The sequence below is a fragment of the Betta splendens genome, chromosome 15 (assembly GCF_900634795.4).
Source record: "Betta splendens chromosome 15, fBetSpl5.4, whole genome shotgun sequence".
Taxonomy (NCBI): Eukaryota; Metazoa; Chordata; class Actinopteri; order Anabantiformes; family Osphronemidae; genus Betta; species Betta splendens.
Window position 1 is genome coordinate 4,608,012 of NC_040895.2, and position 24,448 is coordinate 4,632,459.

Below are 24,448 nucleotides of genomic sequence, written 5' to 3' on the forward strand. Positions count from 1 at the left end.
AACCTACAGCGTAGATGCTCATACAGGTATGTATATATAATAGTTTTATAGAGTATTGTAGCTTCATGATTAGGTTACACCGTGAGGGAAACAATACATGCTAAAATCTATAGAAACGCAACCATGTGTTTGAAAATGTACTGCCTTAAGGCTGCTGTTGACTGATATTTGGACCTACAGAGCTTCATTATTTGACAATTGCTGAAAAGTAAAGAACAGAACCAAGGTTTCATTCCAATACTTTTCTGTTTGTTAGGCAAGCGCATGAAAAATTGTTCAAAATGCTCAGACAACTCAGAATGAATTCAACATTTTAGAGTCGACTGATTTGCTGCCCAACAATGCAAGGCACAAATAAATCGAAACTATTTACAGAAAAATGTCTGAAAACAACAAAATATCGATCGGTTGTGGAATGGAACATTTGTATTTTTGTAGAGGGAAAGCCAATATTTACACACTCTTGTATTTTGGGGAGAAAAAATATATATACAGTTTTTCGACATGGTAAAAAGTTTTTTCAATTAATTAGTCTTTAAAATTAAATGTAAACGCTTGTGCAACTGGACCAAGTTCTACTGTATGCTAATGATCATTTGTTTTCATTTTATATATATATATACTTAATTTAGTTTAAACCATTTACTTACACCATTAACAATGTGTACTTGTATTTATGATCTGTTATATTAATATTTTACAGTTTGTATAAATTATAATGTATTAAACTGTTATGAGACGCTTTTAATATGTTAAAGCATCTTAAATTTATCTACCCCTTCCTCTTGTGGTATTTATCCATGCAGATAGTTTTTATTTGTAAAACATTTCAACACATTCTGAGATTCTGCCTGCATTCCAGCAACATTAAAGTAAATCAATTTTCTTTTGTGGCGTTTACATTGTTGAAGAAGTCAATCAGAGAAGAAATGCTTCTTTCCAGAAACAGTGTATTGGTGACACTGGGTAACTGACAGAGCTAACTGTAAACTATTTTTATTAGAATGATTTTTTTAACATTAAAAAGTGAAAACCATTGACTGTGTGAGAGTTACAGGAACTGTATAACAGAAACTTAAAAAAAAATTGCTGTTTAATTTTTATTTTCTGTATTGTAATTATTGCAGAAATGTCAGGCAGATTTGTGTGTAATAAAAAGTACACTAAACCAAATAACCTACAGTAACACATTATATCTGTCTATACTATGCTTAAAAGACAGTGTCTGACAATTTCCTGTCAGTAACTAACAAAAGGAAAGAGGCTAAGCAGCTGGAGGCAAACAGAGAAGTAAGCAAAAGTGGAACACACACACAGGGGTAACAGAAAAGACAACACATACTGTACAGGATGTACACGTGAACACTCTCACACACTCAGCCTCCAGGCTATTGTCCTCCACATTTAGGTCATACTGAAACTAACAGCTTCACACACACATAACACAAACTCCCAGGAGGCTCTCCTCACCTGAAAAGAGGCCAGTTTGGACACAGTGTCAAAGATCAAACCTGTGTTTTATCTCAAGGAAGGGGGCTGCTTGGGGCACAGTGTGTGTTTGTGTACGTGTGAGCGTGTGAGTTCCCCGAGTCCTTAAAACCAGGGGGTAGAGGGTCAGTGGAGAATACACTTTGTGTTGTACTCTGGCACGCACACACAAACAGCTGCCCTTCTCTGTGTGAGCGGTCAAGTAGAAAGGTGGATCTGTGTCAGGTAGCAAGGGTATTTACTGTTAGTGAGACAAGCAGACTGAGAAAACACAAAACATCACCGATGGGAAAAGAAGGAGGAAGGCATGGAAGGGGACCGAAAGGAAAAGCAGGAGGAAATTGAAAAAGAATGAAAAGTAAAGGAAGGAGTTTGGCCTCAGTGATCAACCGAACCCGGTCCTGTTTGATGTCTGATGTGCCAAAGACCACTGGATGTTTTTAAAAGGGCAGAAAAGAGATGAATTACAAGTTCATGACCACTTTATAATATCAGGCCACTAATTCGAAGCTCTTGCACACATACAAGACTCAGTGCTAGTGGGGGTTATGAGAAAGAACAATACTTTAGGTAGGGCACCGATGTAATACTGGTAAAAGGTTTGGTGTTCAAATGTGTGTGAGTTCAAGTGTGGCTTACGAAGTGGTTTCCATCGGAAATTAATTTGAGCGTGACCCAAAAACACAAAAGTCCTAATCCACTCACACTACTTACAGCCGGCTGTAATTGCGACCTATATGCAGGCATGCTTACGCACACATTCGTTTATCATTCCAAACCTGCTTCATGGGCTAAACCAGTGAAAATCATCAAAAAGACCACTTTCTGTCCAGTAGGTCCGCAGAGAACAGCTCCCAGCTAGGATCGCATCACTTTGATCCAGTGTTTCTTCCCTTTCTTGCGCTCAGTAATAATTGTACACTTGAACAACAGCTGGCGGGTACATTCATCTTAAACCAGAACCCATGGACCCTCTAGTACTTAAGTCTGCTTAATTAAAGGCACATTTCTATCAAAATAAACACCTATTTTGCTCTCTGGGAAAATAGTACAATGATTCTGCCTTTACTTTGAACCACTAAAACAACAATCTCATTTTTGTTCCTACAGTATCAGGTTTTACAGGATCTCCAATTACTAGTGAATCAGGATGAAGACATTTTATGGTTCAGAAGATTTAGGAGCTGACAAACAGTTAATTATATGTTTTTGAAAACTAAAGTAGCACATATTTGATTTGTTTTCTATTTATTTAGATCCCACTGTGCAAATGAAGATGAAGCAGTTGATGAACACAATAAAAATATTTCAGTGGTCAGCCTGAAGACTGCTGCCAAGATTAACTCAATTTATTTATCTACAGTATTTGGTATCATATCAAATGCAAATACAAGCATTTGGGGGTTAACAGAACTATCTAGTAAAAGCCAGGCTGGGTGTTTGAATCATTTGCTTCAGTAAAATTAAGCTATGGGTGCGTCTGAACTTGAAATTAGCCACATGCTGATTTGAGAGGGTTAAGTTAAAATCTAAAGAAACCAAAATGTTGTCTTGCCTCCTAAAAAGCCACAAAGACAGAGAAAAGGCCATTCCACAAGATCTTTGTTTTAATCTGATACTTACCTTATTTATTTATTATTCCTGCTCTCCCGCCACACGGCCGGGGGAGCAAGGGACCACAGGTGCTCGGGTGAATCCGATGGACATCCGCAATTTATCATTCATACGCCAGTGATGGCAGGCTAGGCCAAAATATGGCATGGTAAACACAAACCATAGATCATTCACAGACACAGATACACACAGGCAGCAGGCAACGCGGATAAACACACACACACATACATAAAATATATCTTTGAAGACAGATGCTTCTGTGCGTACGCGGAGCTGGACATGGGTCACGTCACAACATGCTTCTTTCAGTATGGTGTTGATATCTTTTTCTTTCAGTCACTTTAGTCCACTTTATCTTTGTCTCTCGTTTGGAATGTTTGTCCCCCTCCCTCACTCGTATCTTTTTCATTCAGATATCTAAAAAAACTGCCATTCTCCTATTATTAGAAATATAGATTTGGAGTTTTTTGTCTCTATTCTTAGACAGACGACTGTTGACCCTCCATCTTCCTTCCTTCTTAACTATCCTCACCTAAACATCCGCGCCTCTAAACTTTTAATCCAGGTTTTAGAGGGGCTTTATCACAGTGGGACATCACTGCTGGACCACATCTGCCAGAGCAAGCTGGGGGCTGATTTCTGTGTTTACATAAGATTAGAGCACAGGGAGAAAAGAAGGTAGCCAATATGTTAGCTCTGAGCCAAGCTGCTCGGATTTTTAATGCAGAAAATGCTGCCACAAACAGCCTGCAGAGCATAGCCAAAGGTACTGTAGGAGCAGTAACTACCACCAGCAAATATAGCATGTGTGTGTATTCATGTTTAAAGGATCTTTGCCACCAATACATACATAGTGCTCAGTTACAATTTAGGTGATGTGGCCAGTATCTGATTGCAAATATCCACGATATGTCTTCCTCTCCAGCATGTGAATTTCTGACATATTTTACTCTCAATTCTCCAGTAGGAAGGATTGTTCATATCTTGAGAAGATGTCAGTTAATTTAGATTATTAAAGAACATTAAAGCTTCAGATTTCTATATGAGTATGGTGTTAGGTGACTATAGTACGTGTAATGTGAAACTGGAAGTGATGCACCCACAGAGAATTATTAGCTGGTTGCAGTTCCTCACGGCAAAGTGGTTTTGCATTTTGTTGTTTTGCTTTGGTCCCATCGGTTTACTTGTCTGGTTCAGAGAAACTTGTCATGTCATGTATACTATTTTCAACTGACCAAATGCCTGCTGTCTGCCTACTCAGGTGCACATGAACGCCACTCAAACCAAACACTGGTTTCTCTAAGTCAAACGTTGTCTGTTTAAGAAGGGTGACGGTTTGCATGTGATTATTGTGCAATATTTGCTCCATGTGTTTTGGTCCGCACCCTTTCAGACCCATTCCTTTTCTATAAGAAGAAAAAGACTGTAATAGTGAGTGTCATTTTCTGATACCAACAGTTACTTTCCATTTGTTTATCTAAGCTAAGCATGCAATATGGACTGTGTACAGTATCCTGTACACAGTCCATATTGCATGTACTATAAGAGCCTACGCTGCAAACCTAAAAACACATACCTCCTGCCCTATCATGTGTCTCACATGTCTGTGGCTACAACAACAATGACATGTTTTATATGTGCATCATGATACATTGTCTGAATCACTGCAGTTTGTTCACAACTACAGTGACAAATGCGTTCACACACATCAAGTTCCCACCCACCACAGTTTCACACATCTGGACCTTTTTCATCAACCCCCACATTTCCTATTTTATAGAAAAGTATAGAAATGCACCTTCCATGCACCATCCACGTTAATGACTTTATGTACACGTTAGACAATGCATCTGACAAACATGCTGTATTAGATATATTTCCATCAAGATACAAATAATAATTCCTGTTTGGAAGCACATGAGCGTGCGTGCGTGCGTGCGTGCGTGCGTGCGTGCGTGCGTGCGTGCGTGCGTGCGTGCGACAGCTGCGGTTCAGGAGGTGAAGAGTCTATATGTTGAAGTGTCCCTGGGCTAAACAAGAAACATTTTAAAGTGCTTTCTGTGCTGATAAGGTGGAAAATTGTATTTACCTCCTGGCTGCTTCACAGTGGCCTTGGCCACTTCCTGTATGTTTCCACATGTACACCTTTCCACGTGTCACATTTGATCCTTGTTAGTTAGAATAGTATATATATATATATATATATATATATATATATATATATATATATATATATATGTGTTTTGTTGTACAATAAAAAAAATGATGAAATTAATAAGGTGCTTTTACTGTTCAATAGACAACAAAAGGGGAACAAAAGAAGAACATACAGCAGCTGGACTCAACATACCGTAGAGCAAGACATCCTTCCCATCAACAGATAGAAGGAATGTCACAACAGCAAAGAAGTATGACTTCCAAGTTTAAACAAAACTCATAACCAGTTTTCCGTCATGCTCCAAGCAGACAGCCCATCAATGTGAAAGCACCCTTAAGCAAGGCATCAAACCCACTGAACCTGCTCAGCAACCAACAGAAGCAGAAGTAGCAGCTTGGCAGCGTGGAACCCTCCCTCGTTCCTGCTGCACCTTCTGACCCCGGCTGCTGCTGTAAATATAAATGTGCTCAACTTGTGTTTAGTTACACAAGCAACAGTGGCACAAGGGTTAAGAAATATGTATATTTTACTTCCTGCTGCTTTCTTATCCAAGTTGTCGGTCTCTCTGTCTGCTTCTCTGTGTGCCGTTTTTCCTTCTTTCTGTCTTTCTGCCTCTTGAATCACAGGGCTCAACAGGTCAGGGGAATTAATGAAAATCTGCGGAGGTTTTTTTCGTCCTCCTTCTAAGTGCGTGTTTGTTGATTTTGTTGTTTTTAATTTTTCTGTTTTGCTTCTTTAATCCTGCATAGAACAGTTATCATGCTAGCAAACCAGTCTGAGCTGGTTCTGTGGAACTGTGTTCGCAAGAAAGCCAAAAATGTAGGTAGGGATAACTGGGAATGGGAGCTTACGATTAATTCTAAAACTGTAGCAGTAATTGTCAATGAGTGTGTTGTGTGTGTGTGTGTGTGTGTGTGTGTGTGTGTGTGTGTGTGTGTGTGTGTGTGTGTGTGTGTGTGTGTGTGTGTGTGTGTGTGTGTGTGTGTGTGTGTGTGTGTAGACCCCACACCCACTCATCCACACACAGGCCCTGTGACACCCGTCTCATCAAACAGTTGGCTGCCAGCCAAGCTCATCTGTTAATGGACAGCCACCATCAGAACCAAGCCTTTCCTACTTTGCTCCATATTTTCTCTCCCTCTCACTTCCCCTATCCCCCTAGGGTGCCCTGCCTGTGTGCCCTCTTCCCTTCTTCATCTCCCCATCTCCCTTTTTTTTGCTTTTCTTTTTGTCGTCCCATCCCCCAGCAACTCTCCCAGAGATAAAGAGCGAGCATGTGTTCATCCCCTTTGTCTGTCTGTGTCGGCAAACATTCACGCACACACACACCCTAGCCCCTTACCCAAACCCTAACCATCACAACTAAAGGCAGACGTCTAACCCTTGCTCTAATCTGAACCAAATCTTTATTCTAACCTTAACCCTAAAATCACATCTTGACCCTCCAAAAGGCGGCCCAGCCAAAAGACCCAACAAGTGGCCATAGGGCCTCACTTTGGTAGGAAAAAAAAGAGATTTTGGGCCCCACTTAGATGTAAACGCAAGGACTCTCACACACACGCACACACGCACACAAACACATACATCTTTGAACAGATATTTATGAGACGCTTGAAATCAAAAAGTCACAAGTCAAACAAGGGCCACAAGATGGTTTAGGATTCATTAAATTAGGGGAGGTAGAAAATGTGTGTGTCTAAGAGTGTGTGTGTAAAGCAGAGACGGGCAGTGTTAACTGCAGTCCAGAGCGTGTTGAAACACATCTGTCTTACAACGGAAAACTGCAGCACAGAAGCACAGGAGGAAAAAAGAAATGGGGAAAAACGTCTGGCTGACAAAGAACAAGCAGGGGAAGACAGAGGGAGTAAGAGAGAAAGAAAGTAAAGGAGTGTGTACGGTTTTGCTTTCACACACGTACACACACATACACTCATCGCACAAAAGAGCGGCTTTTCCTCCCGGCTTGTTTGTTGCGGGCCAAGAGTTCAAGGAATTACAGTCGCTTTCACACTCGAAGATTTATTTAACAAGATCGGAGGTGTCTTTATTTTTAAGGGTGTTTCTTTTTTTCTCAGTGTGTGTGTGGAGGGGACGGGGGGGATGTGTGTGGAGGCCAATCCTGTCATTTTTACAGTTCAGTTAAATAATTGCTCGCTTTCCTCTACAGGTAAGAATTAAACCAGGTCTTCATATTAATGAACAACCAATTTCCCCTAAAGGTGTTAATTAATTTAAAAATATTTCCATGAAAGATCCTTATTTTTTCTTTTTTACAATAAATATGAAATAATGGATCTGCCTTAAAAGAGCCTTTGTGGGCCTAAATAGGCCCATATTGGCCTTACCACACACAGCTGTGCTATTTGGCTATAACATCATCCCCTAAACACACACATCCTCTGACAAAAGTGCCTAAAAACTCAATTTTATGTGTTCTGTGGGATAAATTATCCATTAGATTTCATCATATCTTACCAGGGCAATTACATCAAGAAAATTATAGCAGGCACATGATCAATTATGCATGCCCTTGGCCAAAGACCAAGCATCGGGCAGAAGGAGATGGCACATACACACTCACACACACATGTGAAGAAGATGTGGCCCATCAGTTCATCTTACTGCCTAAAAAGTTCATACGCTTAATAATTTAGCTGTGCTCTGGATACTGTTTCCCAGCTGAATATTAACAACTTTGAAGTGAGTAACAGCAGCCAGAGGTATATAATGTGTGTGTGTGTGTGTGTGTGTGTGTGTGTGTGTGTGTGTGTGTGTGTGTGTGTGTGTGTGTGTGTGTGTGTGTGTGTGTGTGTGTGTGTAGAGAGAGGCTAAAAGAGACTTCAGGAAACAGGCCTCATGAGTCCCACCGGAGACAACCCCTCAAAACACACACACATGCACACACACACCCACACACGAACTCCTTCCACTTGGCTGCGTTCTTTACAGTCGTTTGTAGCATTGCTCATTTCTGGGCAATTAAATATTCCTTTTAATCGCTATGTAGGTTCACATATCTCCCTCACAGCGCTTGTACTCAGACCGAGAAAACTTGAGGAAGAAAGAAGTGTACATTAGTAGTGTGTAGACGAGGGTGTGAAGATGAGGATGAAAAAAAGCAACAAAGGGAACTGAAGGAGAGAACATATGTAAAGATTAGTGCCTGTGTACCACTTGTTTGTGTTCGTCGTTGCCGCGCTTCCATCTTGGCTCTCATTTTCCTAATTGTCTGCTTCTTTATTAGCTGAAAATTGATTTGTTCTATTGACTTTCTTCCTTTGTCTTCTTGTCATGTTTAAAGCACACAGAGAGTCGGATCAGGCCTGTTTAGAGCACAAAGGAAGTGTTTGTGCACAGGTGCAGGCGTGTGACACACGCAGAGAGAGATGCATTTTTCTGCTGAGGACAGAACAATGGAATTCATTTCCAACCTCTCTCCCTCTTTCTCCCCTCTCTCACTCTGTCTTTCTTTTTTGCGTGTTGCAGAGTTTTCATCCCTATTTACAGAGAAACTCACTTAGGAAGACAAATCACTGTCTCCAAAATGGCAGCCCTAGATAGCGTCGGGGAGGGCCGAGTAAGAGAAAGTTATCTGACATCTGTTTGTTCAAGTAACTGAAGGAAGAAGGAGTGTGTGTGTGTGCGTGCGTGCGTGCGTGCGTGCGTGCGTGCGTGCGTGCGTGCGTGCGTGCGTGCGTGCGTGCGTGCGTGCGTGCGTGCGTGCGTGTGTGTGTGTTGGGGGCTTGGTGGGAGGGGGATGACGCTAAAAATGGATAGGCTGACAGAGTGCAAGAGAGATGGGCAGTGAGAAATCATTTTACCATGTCATGACCGGTATGTGCGCGAGAGAGGCAGATGGTTTGCGTTGGGTATATTTTGTCCTTCACACAATTAAAAGCAAAAAAAAAATGCAACTTTCATTTATATTAGCAGAACACACACACACACACACACAGACACAGAAGGCAGAAATAAGGAAATGGCGTGAAAACACACTTGCGCGCACACACACACAAACACCCCTTGAAATGCCGGCTCTGACAAGCATAGCTGATGTGCACTGCGAATGCGCATGGTAATAGGCCAATCAAAAATGCAAAACAATTGGCAATTACTGTGAGGACCTAATGGTCATTAGAATTTACAACTAGGTAATGAACTAAAGTCTGCCCACTGCATGCATATTCATAAGGCTGTTTGAGCTTTGAAGATTAAAGTAGCGCTTAAAATTCAAATGAGCCACCGCAAACTATCGGGGAAAGTCAGAGCTGCTGCTGGGTCCCTTATACATATTGTGTGTGTGTTTACGTGCATGATTTTTTAAGTGTTATTAAATGGTGTATTCCTCTGAACTAAAGTGCATTTCTGTGCTTGTCTGTGGTTTAACGTGACAGTTGCTGATGCCCGTGACAACTGAGTTGGCACATTTATCCTGAAATAAAGTGAAAACAAGTTAAATATTTTCTCTGAAGTAAAAAGAGCAGATGAGAAGATGGTCCTGTAGAAAGGAGATTTTCTTCCTGTTAAAAATATTTGGTGCAGCAAAAATGTTTCTTCTCCCGCGTCATTTGAATATTGCTCTCATCTCATTTGTCGCCCTCTCATCTTTGTGTACCTGGCCATGTGTATGTGTGTGTGCTGACACTTACTTGCCTATTTGTGTGTATGTGATGCTATAATTTCTGCAATACGGTTAATTCATGGCTGTTGTTGGGCCGCTGCTGAAGTAGTCATGATCGGTCCATTCACCCGTCTTAGAAGACGACGGACATCACACTTTGTAGTGTGTGACACAAACCGCTCTCTTCTGCAACTAACAAAACATGCTCATTCATCATCAGGCAGGCAGACAGGCACAGCAGACGCTAAACACTAACATACACACATACTGTACGTGGAATTTTCAAAGGTACCAACGGGTCCGACACCATGCTCTGCTTGGGGTAAAAGAGCCTCATCTTGACCATCACACCTTACAGCTGTCTAGTAATGCATGATGCAGAACAATATTAATTGTGTAAATTATTGAAATATATGTCCGACGTATAATTTCATGCTCATAAAGACGCTCATGGACGCTGCTGCTTACTGGCACACGCAAGCACACAGCAAATTGGGGGGCATAAAAGCAAAGCAAGGAGCCAGGCTTTGCCACACACACACACACGCACGCACACACACACACACACACACACACACACACACACACACACACACACACACACACACACACACACACACACACCAGCTCAGGCCTGGAATACTTTAGTGGGAATGCTCTGCATCCACACTTCCTGCGTAAACACACACACACACACACACACACACACACACATACACATGCACACATATACGTACACACGCTGTTTCATCACTCATGCCACACTGTAAACACACACAAGCACATGTAGGCATGTAATGACAGCTATATAAAAAGACAAGTGCTGCTCTATATATCCATATATTACATATGTGGAGCAGCATATATATATATATATATATATATATATATATATATATATATATATATATATATATATATATATATATATATATATATATATATATATATATATATATATATATATATATATATATATATATATATATATATATATAATATATATATATGGAGCAGCGTATATTGAATGCACGCACACACACACACACACACACACACACACACACACACACACACACACACACACACACACACACACACACACACACACACACACACCAAATATAGTGTAATTGATTCAATATAGATGGTCAGATGATGATGTGTTTGTGTGCATATCCAGTCTGTAATCCACTGGCCTATATAAATAAGCTTTGTAGTGTATAAACAGTTTTATGAACAAGCCTTCAACATAATAAGAGAGCTGCGTTACATGTGCACCCTGTGAGCAGACCGAGCGCAATGTGTGTCTGCGTGTCCACGGCTGCACATGAGGAAACACACACACACACACACACACACACACACACACACACGCGCACGCACACACATACACACACACACACACACACACACAGAGCGAGCAGCATGTGAGCCAAAAACAGCAGCTTTCCCTCTCACCACGACAGAGTAAATGTAGCGTGGACGTCGAAGAGCTCGCATAAACACAAAGAGCCAGATCAATAAACAATCCTCCATCACAGTGTGTACGGTAGTCGGCTTTGCGTCACACACATCACCCAGCTACTGTCGCCGCTGTAAATAGTGCAAACTGGGAAATAACGCCAGCCTTTTTTTTAATGCCTTGTTGTCCGCCGCTGTAGTCATTGTTTGAGAGCGGTTTCTATTGTCGGCAGCAATAATCTGGGAGATCTTTTGTTTTTCACGGATCTGTCTCTATCCTCCAGTTGCCATCGCCACGGTGCGTCTGCACCACACTCCCCGGGATCGGCTGCCCGTTGAAGAGTGTGGGCCTGCCTGACGTCTGTCCCCTTGGATGGCTGTTTTTTTTTTTGTGCTGGTGTTCATCCATAATGGCAGTGGTGACGATGGCTCTATTTTCTATTCCAAAAGCATGTACACATGTACGTCACATGTACTTGTCCTAGGCAGCCTCTCCAGATGCTGCTTTAAAAGTTCTCTTGCTGCAATAGGAATCCACTTGAAATTATTTCCTACAATAACTGGTGTAATTTGCGCGGACAAAAAGCCTGTGAGCCAAAACAACCTGCTGTTTTCACGCTGTTATCGCCCAACCACTACACCAGCGCACTGATGTGAACACCATAAGAAAAGGCATATGTACAAAACAACACACTGCTTTCTTTTTTTTCGTTTTCATTTATTCAAACGAACGAATCTCATTTAGTAAAAGTAGCCACCGAAACCACCGGATGTTACGGCTTTGTTATCCCCGACCTGCTAATGTAATAATATCACAATCAAACATTCACAACAGGGAGACATGGGCTGAATATGAGACAATGGGTCCCTGGGCACAGGCAGATAAAAGGCCCCCCACATCCACTTAATACTGTGGGACCTCTAGACCGATATAGTTTGTGCTAGGACATCATTAAATGTCTCTTTCTGTGCATTTTTAAACGTGTAGTTTGATTTATGTGCTTGTTTTTTAAACAGTTTGAGATATTTTTATTTTGTTTGTTTTTGTCACTCACCCAGACTGCTCCTCTCTGCCCTCTCATGCCAATTCAGTAATCTGTTTACGCAGGGCGACCCCTTCTTCACTCCTCTCTAGTCTACTCTAGAGAGGTCAAAGTTCACGTTCATAGAAACAGCCATGACCATTCACAGACTGTTGTCTTGCTGGAAAGCAAGGCTGCCCGTACCACTGAGCTGTGTTATGCTGCTCCGGCAAAGCACCGTTAAGTCAAACAATCCCAGATGATGTCATCAGTTTTCTGCCGACTTGGGGGGAATTAGCCTAAGAGCATGCTGAAGGCTCTCATATTGATGACCCCCTGCTGTAAAGTTTAAAAGATGACCTGGCATTTTTCCGGGGGGGTTAGGTGAGGCGTGAAACGTGTCGTGGAATTAAAAGGGGAGTATGTGATCCAGCATTTCTATATCCAACTGCTTCTGGAACCAGAGGAGCTAGATTTAATTTATCAATTCAATGCTTCAGCCACAATTCTGTTTTATGTAAGAAAATACGTGAAAACATGTGTGTGTGTGTGTGTGTGTGTGTGTGTGTGTGTGTGTGTGTGTGTGTGTGTGTGTGTGTGTGTGTGTGTGTGTGTGTGTGTGTGTGTGTGTGTGTGTGTGTGTGTGTGTGCTGTGAGTATTACCAAACAGGATGAGGGGTAAATCATCAGGCTCACCAGTCTGGACTTTTTCAGCACAAGCAGGTGAAGCAGGTTTAACTGTACTTCATTTTCTATGAAACTCTGAATATTCTATGTATTCCTCCGATGCTTCCACATTGAACTGTCATCAGCGTTTCAGTGAACCCCATATTTTTTTGCAGGCATACGCCTACATGTACACATCCACAGCGATTCCCTAATCAGGAATTTCCCAGGCATGCGTAGAGTGTGAAACACAACAGCGTGCACAGTGCATTCCTCCATTAATTCCAGCAGCCTCCCGGATGTGTTTCCCTGCTGAGCACGGGCTCACGCATACGTACGGCGCCAACGCCGACATGCTCACACTTTTGCTGCAGAAACACTGGAGTTCAAACGCTGCACTTCAGGCCGCGAAATAAAATCTCACGATGAAAAAGCAGGAAAGACAGACAGAAAGAGGGAGCAACAATAGATTAGTAATGGCAGCCAGCGTGTGAAATCTCTTTGTATACTCACTGGATGACACACACACACACACACACACACACACACACACACACACACACACACACACACACACACACACACACACACACACACACACACACTCCAAATATAGTGTAATTGATTCAATACCCACTAGCTGTCCTGGATTTGCATGGACTACTAATGTTGCAGGGAAACACAAAGACGCACAAGAGAGACAATACACACACATACTCATGCAGGAACGGAATGAGAGAGTAGACATGAGAGAGAGAAAGAGACAGAGAGAGAGAGAGAGAGAGAGAGAGAGAGAGCTGACACAGAGCCAGGCAATGAACGAGTGTTAAATATGCTCTAATGTGTATTGAGGTGCGTAGCATTAGACAGCAATGATAAGCTCGTAGATGAACAGTTTTCGTGTTGCAAGGCTTCAAGCCAGCGTGAGCCTTCAGCGCTCTAGCAGAACGACACACCAGCAGCCGGTTGTTTACCATAACTCATCAGATTGCTGTTAATTGGCTAATGACAGAGCAATAAAATCAGTTTGTGTTACTCAATAAAATCACTGGTCGATCAAAGGAGTTTTCAGCAGTTTCATCCGATTAACAAATATCACAGAGTTTAAATTTCATGTTGCCAATTATGGCGAGATCAGTTGGGCCAAGCGGAAATAGCAGAAATTGTATTTACTCTAGATTCAATCAAAGAATTCATTCCAGATTTTTTTTTCAGCCATGACCACTTAAAGAGAAAAACACAAAAAGCAATAGAGGGAGAGATTGAATGAGAGAACTACACCCATGAATTCACACACACACACACACACACACACGCACGCACGCACGTACGCACACACACACACACGCGCGCGCACACACGCAAACCCCTCTCTTTTGAGACATTAGTGATGCTGTTTCTGAATGAGGGGCGCCTCAGGGATTATAATCAGAATTTTCATCTCAGTCAGGGATTAATAGAATAAATGGGAAAGAGAGAGCACTAGCAGTGTGTGTACGTGTCTGTGTGCTGTGTACGAGCATGTGGGTCGGCTGGTACGCACCCTTTTCGCATCACTGATCCTCACTTTGCCTGTACACCGGTATCTCTCTCACACACACACACACACACACACACACACACACACACACACACACACACACACACACACACACACACACACACTCACACACACACACACACACACACACACACACACACACACACACACACACACACACACACACACACACACAGGTAAGATCTCTCCTCGGTCGGAGCTGTTTGATATGTAAATAGCGGCTTTTTGGCACGAGTCTGGCACTTTCTGTTCCAGTCGCGCGTTAGACACACCGACGCAGAGACACATTTTTACAAAAAGGCAGTGGCGCAGCTGACACGCCATGTGGAAAATCACGTTCCATTTGCAAAGATAACACCTATTCCATCGAAAGAAGTCGCAGTGACATATTATTATTAGTTACACATTTTCTCTGATTAAATCCCCCCAGACAGAGTGAACTAGGCGCTATAGAATAATCCCTATAGGAATAAAAGAAATGCTCAGTTTTAAACTCATATTTTTATGTCTTTAAAATCAAAAAAGAAACAAAAGACAGGAGTTCACAATTTTCTGTTTTTTAAGTGTTCCTGGCTGAGCAGAGGGGCAGAGGGGTGTACTGCAAAGAAAACCTACGAGACACAATGGTACGCTAAGCCAGCATTTCCAAATCAGAAACACACACATTCGCATTCTTCCCCCACTCCTTTTTTTGTCATTAGCGTTGCTTTTGGATGGACGTAGTCGCAGCTGAAAGTCCTGCAGGTATTCTCCTTTTTTTTCTGTATCTACCATATTTACTTCACCGTGACAGTTTGGGGTCAATTAGAATGAAAGCTGAGGATCGAGGAAGGGGGGCGCTGGCTTTAATTATTGGCTATCAGAATGGATGGTGTGACTTAAATCCAGCGAGCGAGGCGTCGTTTGTGCTAGTATGTGTCCAGCCTCTGAGAGAAGGTCCAAAAAAATGTATTGATGGAAGAGGAATAAAATCATGACCGACAGTTTTAAAGTTTTTCTATTCTCTTTTTTCCTGAGTCTAAATTTCCAAACAGCAAATATTCAATTATGCTCAGCGCGTCTCGAGCCCCTCGGCTTGACGTCAACATCATATGAGATATATAACGCTGCTGTCCTGTTTCTTCCCAGTCTGAGCGTACAGCTGTTCCTACCAAGACGTTCCCACACACGGTGCTATTGAAGCAACCAGACGCCCGCATTATGATGTAAATCACTCTAATAACCCAGTTTAGCTAGTAGGTTTCTGAGTGAGTGCATGTGTGTGTGCGTGCGTGCGTGCGTGCGTGCTTGGAAATATATAGTAACTGCAGAGGGGATGAACAAATTTGACTAAAAGAATGGCAACACAGGTCAAAGGTCAAGCATCTCTATTCCTCACTTTACACACACAAGGACAAAATGGAAACAAACTGCTACATTTTTCCTGAGCCACATTCAACCAAGCAAATAAGGAATCGTGTACGGATGTGTGTTTACGCTGCTCTATTTCGTCTTCACCCTTTCTCTCTCTCTCTCTCTCTCTCTAACAGTTAATTTAGTACAGGCAACCTGCCACTAAAAACTACTGCTAATTAAAATGCACAAGGAGGGAAAAAAATGGCACTGCAACAAATAATTAGTGGTGTTAAGACATTTTAAATAAATGACTTTCCCTCTATGAGCAAAACTAAAACTGGCTTCGCCCGCTCTCCTCTTGCCTCTCATTTGATTCAGGCAGTGAAAGAGAAGAGACGGAGAGGACCAGGGCAGGGGGCGATAAAGCTGGAGGTAAAATCTATGTTTTACCCATGATGTGTGGCATTCAGGTGAACTATGGGGGGAGGGGGTAAAAGAAATTAAGAGCTGGGCTCGATATAGTACGATGTGGCAGTGGAGGGGAGAGGAGGGGAGGGGAACCACACCAAGAGCAGGACACATCTGCTAGGGCCACATGAGAGAGAACGAAAGAGGCACTCACTCACTACCTCACACACACACACACATACACACACACACACACACACACACACACACACTATCAACAACAACAAAAGCAACACACAGACGCACATTATGCAAGCGCACATCCTCCACACACCCAATTCCAGAACGTAGCTACAGTTACTCCACAGACTGAAGGTCGCATAGTTTTCCCAACTTCCAGTTACACACACACACACACGCACACACGCACACACACACAAACACACACATACAAACACACACTCAAAAGTCTACTAGTACACAGACCGTACCACAAAGTCAAGGTCACCCTGGGCTCTTTGCCTGTGGGATTCGGTCACCATGGTCCGGATTGGCAAAGTGGGAACACATGCACTCACAACTTTCAGCACTGAATTTACCTGATCAACAAAAGATCAGCTGCTCAGACTTGAATTGATAAGGATTGTTGCATGATCATACACATGTACACAAACACACACTCCCTCTCTTTCAGGAGTGAATTAAGCCAGAAGCCTACACACTCACACACTAACATTCTAAATCAAAGCAGTGTGTGTTTGTTGTTCTGTCATCCATCCTCAAGGGTTTCCTCCCCACCTGTGACGTCCCTCTGTTGTTGTTTCTTGCACAGCATCCATGCCCCAAAAACAAGCCTCAGCCAATCACATCGCTTGGCAGACCCAGGATCAGCGTGCCTACTACACCCCCACAAAGTTTGGTGTAGGATTTGTAGCCAGCGTGTAGGCTAGACCGCAGACTATGCCGGCTTCTCAGACCACAACAGACACCTAATGCGGTAATAATATGAAAAAAAGGGCTGACTCTACAGAAAACACACATGCCTACTAACGCAGCCATCAACGGTGATGCACACGGAAGTAGAACCTGCAGCATGAAAGCTGCGTCCTACATTCATAATTCAGGAGGCGATCCAGAAAAACAAGAAGAGTGAACTTTGTTTCATGTCTTTTATATGTTGTGTCAGCAGCAGCAGCCATTTCTCTGTTTTACTTTGAAACCGTGTACCAGCTGTGGTCGAACGCAGCCGCAGACGAGCTGTGTCAGCTGGTGTGAAAGCACCAAGTGATTACCTGGGAGGGGCTCCTGTTTGGGGCAAATTGACGAGAGCCGGTCGTCGTCGTCGTCTGCCAGTGTGGCTTGGACGCCCACCTCCACGGGCCTCCGACTGCGCATGGAGCCCACGCTGGGAGACGGTGTGAGCGCCAGGCCGGGGGAAGGCGAGGGGGGCTTGTCCAGCCCCCGGCCCATAACCAGGCACGGCGGCCCATGGCATCGCTTCCTCTTGTGCTCAATGAAAAGCAGGATGTCTGCCAGGGGGAAGGTGGCCTGGCACTGGCCGCAGGTTAGCAGGTCCTGCTCTGGAGAGGGGTGCGTGTCGGCACCCAGCCGTGCCAGTCGGCTCACAGCTGAGCCAGGGTGATGCCCGTTGAGGCTGCCGCTCTCCTCCGAGTGATCCGAGCAGCGCTCTGACAGCTCCTCCGATGAGATGACGGCTGTGGAGAGAGGCGCGGTTGCTGGTGGGGCAGAGGGGGGACAAAAGCGAAGGATGGGGAAGAAAGGGGGGTGGGAGCACAAATGAAGGAAATTAAAAGACAAGGCTCACTCTCAGTACAAACAACCATGCTTTCCTCTCCTTTAATTTAAACCTATTGATGCAACTGTTTGTGGGAACTGATGACAAAGAACCAGCTGCAGAACCTTTCTTGTTCTTTTGCATGGAGGATGCGCGACGAAGACGCGAAGCTAAATAACAGCCTACCATGAGACACACACAGTAAGGTGGTGCGCCTTGTAATGATAGAAATGCATGTAATGCAAGAGAAATAATTACTACGCATGCTGATGTGAATCACACATCATAGAGAATGAACGGTGGGAAATAATATCCCAAATAGCTGCACAGCTTAAATAAGATTCTTCAAGGATGACAATTTCAGAGCCAATGACAGGGGAAGCTTGGAAAATTATGCTTTTAAATGCAGCATTTGACCGGAAAAAAACAGTAAATATGTGGATGAGTTTGACTTGCCTAACCTTGTTTGTACAAGGTTTGATCCTGTAATAAGCAGCAGGGAAAACTGTCAGAAACATGTCCAACATACTGTATGTGCTGAGGACAGTGCAAGGAAGGCAAGCGGTGAAGAATGTGTGTGTGTGTGTGTGTGTGTGTGTGTGTGTGTGTGTGTGTGTGTGTGTGTGTGTGTGTGTGTGTGTGTGTGTGTGTGTGTGTGTGTGTGTGTGTGTGGAGGACGGAGGAAAAGTTCGCCTGCTCTCTGCTACACGCGTCTGACTAATAGTTTTTAGACACCAGGCTCTTGTGCAGGCGGAAAATTGCCCTAAACTGACCCGTACAGGCTGATCCCTCACCCCTCCGAGGTCAGATTAACTTCTAAGTACTCAGCTGGTCCAGCAGCGTGGACGGGGGGGGGACTTCTCTGAATCAAAGGAGAACATAATTCACCGTCCCTCTTTTAAAGAAAATGTTTCTGTCCAAGGTGAAGAGTGTGACTCCAGCCACACCAGCCACCTAACGCATGTCGACTTTTTTTACCCAGCTGCCAATTTCACATTTTAATGAACTTAAAACCACTGAGATTCAAAAAATAGATTTTAATTTTCGCCGTGTGGGTGATCGGTACAGATTTAGTCTGATAAAAGATAAGCGAGTGGAACTTGGCGTGTTTGTTTGTCTGGGGGCTTTCACATGCGTGAGGGGAAGGGAGGAAGACAGAGATGGGGTCTGAGTGTGGAACACATCCCCCTCAAAGAAATATCATTTGAGCCACACCGCAATCCTGCGTGACATCTGTGCACAAACTGGGACATGGAGATAACATGATAAATTCCTGGTTTGCGCCATCACTACCCCATCAACAGCCCAGCTTCTCCTTCGCGTCTACACCCTCCTCCAAACCTTTTCCTCTTTTTATCAGACATACAGCCTGGAACTTGAGTGGTTTAAAAAAACATTTAGTTGTATTTAATGAAGCATGAGAGGAATAATGTGATACCCAAACATAATTAATAAATAAAACTAAATTAAAAACAGTGCCGTTTAAGCATTTCAGTTGATGCAGCTTGGTGTAATGAAGAAAAGGCATCTGTGGGTTGTAGATTTATGTCAAATCCCCAAAGGAGGAGAAATGAGACTACACTTTTAAATTTAGTTCCCTTTAGAAACCTTCTTGCCGGACTGTGTTTTATAAAAATCCTGATACATCTATAAACAACGTTTAATATAGTGGTTTGAAACGTATTTCCATGCTGCTCACGATCAAATGTCATTAGATGAGGATGAAAAATGCACTGAGAAAACGCACTTGTGTTTGATAACTTGCATTTAGCCAGCCTGAAATGGAACTATTAAATAATGGAAGAGTCATTTAGATTCAGAAAACTGAAACTCTGTCTGGTGCTAAACAGATCTGAGGTCCGATTGTATGAAATTAAATGTTTGTTTGCGTGAGTGTGAGAAAAAGACAAGGTTTGTAGGCAAATGACAGTGTGACTGCATGAAACTGTAATGAACAAAAAAAGACTGACATGGTGGGTTTAGGGTGATGATGACAAATTTTAGATTTGGAAACGGGGGTGTCCTGGCGACCAGCCCTCCCCGCACCGCCCCCACTCATCCTCCCTCCCTTCCTCCCTCCCTCCCTCCTTCCTTCCTTCCCTCTCCCTTGTTTTTAAAGTATTGTCGTATACTTCCCCTTTATCCCTTTATTCTAAACAGCAGACCTTGTAGATGGGGGGTTACGGTGAAACTGATAAGGTTCAACTTCAGCGCTTGCTTTTCTGATCGCGCTCTGCCTCCTAGCGACGGTACATGGCCATGGTGACTGTGCTTTCACCCAACTGGGGCCATATATACAGTTGTATATGCGCGTACACACACACACACACACACACACACTATTTCTAAGCCAAACACAGGCGACACCTAGTCAACATACCGACACACAATCGCGCTCTGTGCCGTAAACACATTTATATCCTTCTTTCTTACTGTTTGGGAGCTCTCGTGAACGCACTCGCTCTGAGTTCGCGCACAGCGCAGCACATGGTGCGGTGATAAACGCTACTTTCCCAATGCGCCTTGTTTTCCATACACACTCGTCTGCTCTCCCGTCACATCGGCTAAAAGACGTACGCGCCCGCACGAATCCCCATAAGTCTCAAAAGTAAAGATCTACTGAATGACGGCGCCTTTTGACGACTTTACTAAACATCTGTAGAAGATTTTTCTCACATGCTGCAGCTGCAACGTATCACAAGATATTTGCGTCTTACCTTAACTGTAAATAAAGCATTGGAATCTTAAGATCTTTTGTTTGTTGTTTTCCAAATTTGGCTTAATAAGGGAAAACCTTTAAAAATATTTCAAAATTGAAGCATAACTACATCTGAAACTGCGCCGGTGTCTCTAACTCTGAGCTGCACAAACTCAGGAAGAAGCTTTTACCTGAACTATATACCAATAAGTTGAGTTTATTAAGATTTAAAGAAGTGTGAAAAGAAATCGACCTGTATTATTTCCCTTTCTGAGCTTCTGATAGACACGAAAGCTCTAAACAGTAGGAAATTAGATTTTCCCGTGCTCCAAAAATCCACCTCCAAGTTTTTTTTTAGAATAATCCCAAAATACAAGAGAGAGAGAAAGAGCAGAAGAAACCTGTCCATGATAAACACAGACGGCGATATTCCGGGCTGATTTCTCCACAAAGCTCCGCGGACAAGGCGCGCTCTACTACCGGGAGCTCTGCGCGTTTGCACTGACCGGTGCGACCGTGGGGGCACCGGAGCCACTAAGCGAGTGCATTTAACACCATAGAAATGCACAGGATGTCCGCGTAAAAGAGGGGTATTAACGCGTGTGGACCTAAACAAAAACTTTTTCTTTGTTTCTCAGTGTTCTTCGAGCGGCTTTTACGCACGGAGGTGTCGCACTTTCTGGCCACACTGACAAGTCCAGTTGACCGCAGGTCCGAGCGGTGTGTCCGGTGTCCACAAACATCTATTTTGTTGCCTTCCACATATTTTGCTGAATGAACTGAATTAGACCCAGACACGACTTTTGTTCTCTTTGTTTTGCATGTTTACTTACGCGAAAAATCCCGTTTGCTTAAGTGCTGGGGTTTGCCTTGCTTGCGGCGAGACATGGTGGCTGGCGGCGGCGTTCAGCGCGGATCACATCGGGGAGAGTGAGGGTTAGAGAGGAGACTCCGGTGGGGCAAAAAATGTCTTCATCCAACGCCTTTGACATCCACAAGAAAAAAATAAAATAAATTAGAAATAATACAAAGATGGCGCAGAGGCGAAGATGGATCGCGGGATCGCCGTCATGGCTTTTTTGAGAAAGGAGTGCACAGAAAAAAAGAGAGAGGGAGAGTGAGAGAGAGGTGGATGGAGAGAGAGAGAGAACGGGAGAGAGATGGAAAAAAATGGCAAAACCCCCCTCCCCCCACCACCCCTCCCCTCACCCCCCCCTCTGAGCCGTGCAAGTTCAAGTGCACGGACGTGACGTTCCCGGCGAACTTGAACGTCAGGCTATGGACGGACACCCGACATACGAAAACATGGGCAGGGCCGAGGCACCCGAGTGGGAGTGGGAGTAGGAGGAGGGACGGAAGGGACGCGCAATAACAACACCAATGGACGGTCATTAGAGGGAGAGGAAGAGAGCGAGAGAGAGAGAGGAGGAGGAGGAGGGAGGAGAGGAGGGGGGCTGGACATGAGAAATAGACCCGGTGGAAGCCAATGGACATAGAGATCAGGGGGGGCGGACAAGAGGCACTTGGAGGGAGGAGTGTGTGTGTGTGTGTGTGTGTGTGTGTGTGTGTGTGTGTGTGTGTGTGTGTGTGTGTGTGTGTGTGTGTGTGTGTGTGTCACGCGCGCGCGCGTGCGCAAGCATGAAAGAGGAGAGAGGCAGAGATGTCTAATGAAACCAATATGCAGAGAGAGAGAGAGAGAGAGAACGCGAGGGGAGAAAGGGACGCGAAACAGGGCAAAGGAAACTGCGGACAGGAGCTCGCTAGAGGGGGCGGATATAAAATCGCTCCCTACGCTCCGGAAAAACGTATGTGTGTACGGCACTCGCTTTACTCCTTTTTAGCAAAAACTCACCTGGACGCGCGTGCACGTCCACGTATGTGTTTGTGCTTCCCACCTTTTTCTTCAGAGCGCGTGCATAAACATAAAGGTTATGTTTGGGGGAGAGAAAGGTAGACGTGTTAAAATGCCATTGCGCTGCGAACAGGACGGACAGGTTGAACGAGCAACAGAAGCATAGACACGGGCTTCAACCTGGGAGTCCCCACCTATGCAGAGAGACCGTAGAGTGATCAGAATCAGAACAAGGCCAAATAAAACATCGATAGGATCCTGTTTCACTTCACCCCGCAGCACATTTAAATATTCTAATGCAAAATCAGTTCCTTACATTTATTGTGTTTATTAAGTTTGATGATGGGCTAAATTATTGCCTGACACAGTGTATACGTATGACCATAACAAAAGAGATATAAACTTGTTTACAACAGTTTTTCGTTCAACACGATCATTTAAGGAATCTGCAATTTTACACCAAGTTAAAGAAAAAGTTTTATTGTCAATTTTTTTGTTTTAACAAACCTTCAGATCTCTTTATCTCATTTGTGCATAATGATGGAATTAAGGCTTTGGCAATGAATTGAGACGCGTCTCCATGCATAGAAGGTGAAGTTTGGATGGGTCACCGTTAAGTCCAAAGCACTCCTCTCTTTCTCTCACTCACTCTCTCTCCCTCTTTCTGTTTGTCATTCTTACTATTGTTCTGCGTGGAAATCAAACCGCGGCCCCGCGCAGATCGTGGGAGTGCAAGCGGGCCCATGAGCGCCCATGTAATAACTTTCAGATGTGCCTCAGGTTCGAGCTGCATATGGTACATGGGAGGGTGCGCTGATGGTGGTGAGGGGTGGAGAGGAGGAGAAGGAGGAGGAAGAAGAAGCAGCGGCAGAGGAAGAGGAGGAGGGGGAAGAGATTGTAAATAGTCGTGTAATAAAGGGGGTTTGGTAATATAAGAAGCGGGGCTTAAAACGACGAAGGCGCAGCGCAACCTGACGCGATCCGGTTCTTCTCAAAGTGCGGAGAGTTACGGCGCCAAATGGCACGAAGGCAACCATTGGACAACAGGGTGCAGGAGAATAGATGGGATCATACTGGAGGAGATTCACCAGACCCGTGGCACCGGCTGCAGCAGCGGCGGTGGAGGCGGCAGGAAGCGTCGGTTGCGCCGGAACGAAACCACGACGAAGGAGCAGCGACAGCGGCGGCGACTCTAGCAGCCGTGCTTCGCAGACCTGGAGCTACTCACACTGACCGAAGAGGACGCGCACTTAATACAGAGGGGGTGGTGGTGGAGGGACGCAACACAGAAAGAGGAGGAGGATGGTGCTGGTAATGGAGGGGGGCGATGGGAGAGAGACAGCGTGAATAAGAATGAGAGAGAGGAGGAGGAGGAGGTTCAAGGGGGAAAATGCATGACCAGTGAGCGGAATCTTTCGCAGGTTGCAACTCGCTCCGTGGCTTATTAGACGGGGCCGGTGTGTGGTAGAAGCGCGCGCGCGCAAGTGTGTGTGTGTGTTTAAGGGCGCGTGCGTGGCGATTATCGCGCACAGGCATAGGGCGATTATCCTGTTTGTAAGCGTGCGTTAAAGTTTCTGCAGGTTTTAGCTGAAGTTTGCAGAAGATCCGGTAGACTTTTAACAACGATCACAGCATCGAAAAGAAGAGGTGTGTGATCGGTGCCGAGCAGGACGCAGGAGAATTAAGCACTGGTGCATTTTGACACAATATTCGTTCGACGTATTTTAAATCACGATTTCAGTAACATAAGGTGCACATGTGTGGTT

The 24,448-nt window shown here is 44.1% G+C and overlaps 1 protein-coding gene across 1 annotated transcript in view; it reads right to left on the reverse strand.

Moving 5' to 3' along the window:
* bcl11aa (BCL11 transcription factor A a) overlaps nt 1-22,029 on the reverse strand; it is a 45,371-nt gene extending 23,342 nt beyond the window's left edge. Inside the window, exons 1-2 of the mRNA XM_029175125.3 lie at nt 21,664-22,029; nt 17,630-18,073 (exon numbers count right to left, since the gene is read on the reverse strand). Of these exons, the coding sequence (XP_029030958.1) occupies nt 17,630-18,073; nt 21,664-21,718 (499 nt within the window). The 5' untranslated portion in view covers nt 21,719-22,029. The remainder of the gene's footprint in view (nt 1-17,629; nt 18,074-21,663) is intronic.
* Between the last annotated feature and the right edge of the window lie 2,419 nt (nt 22,030-24,448).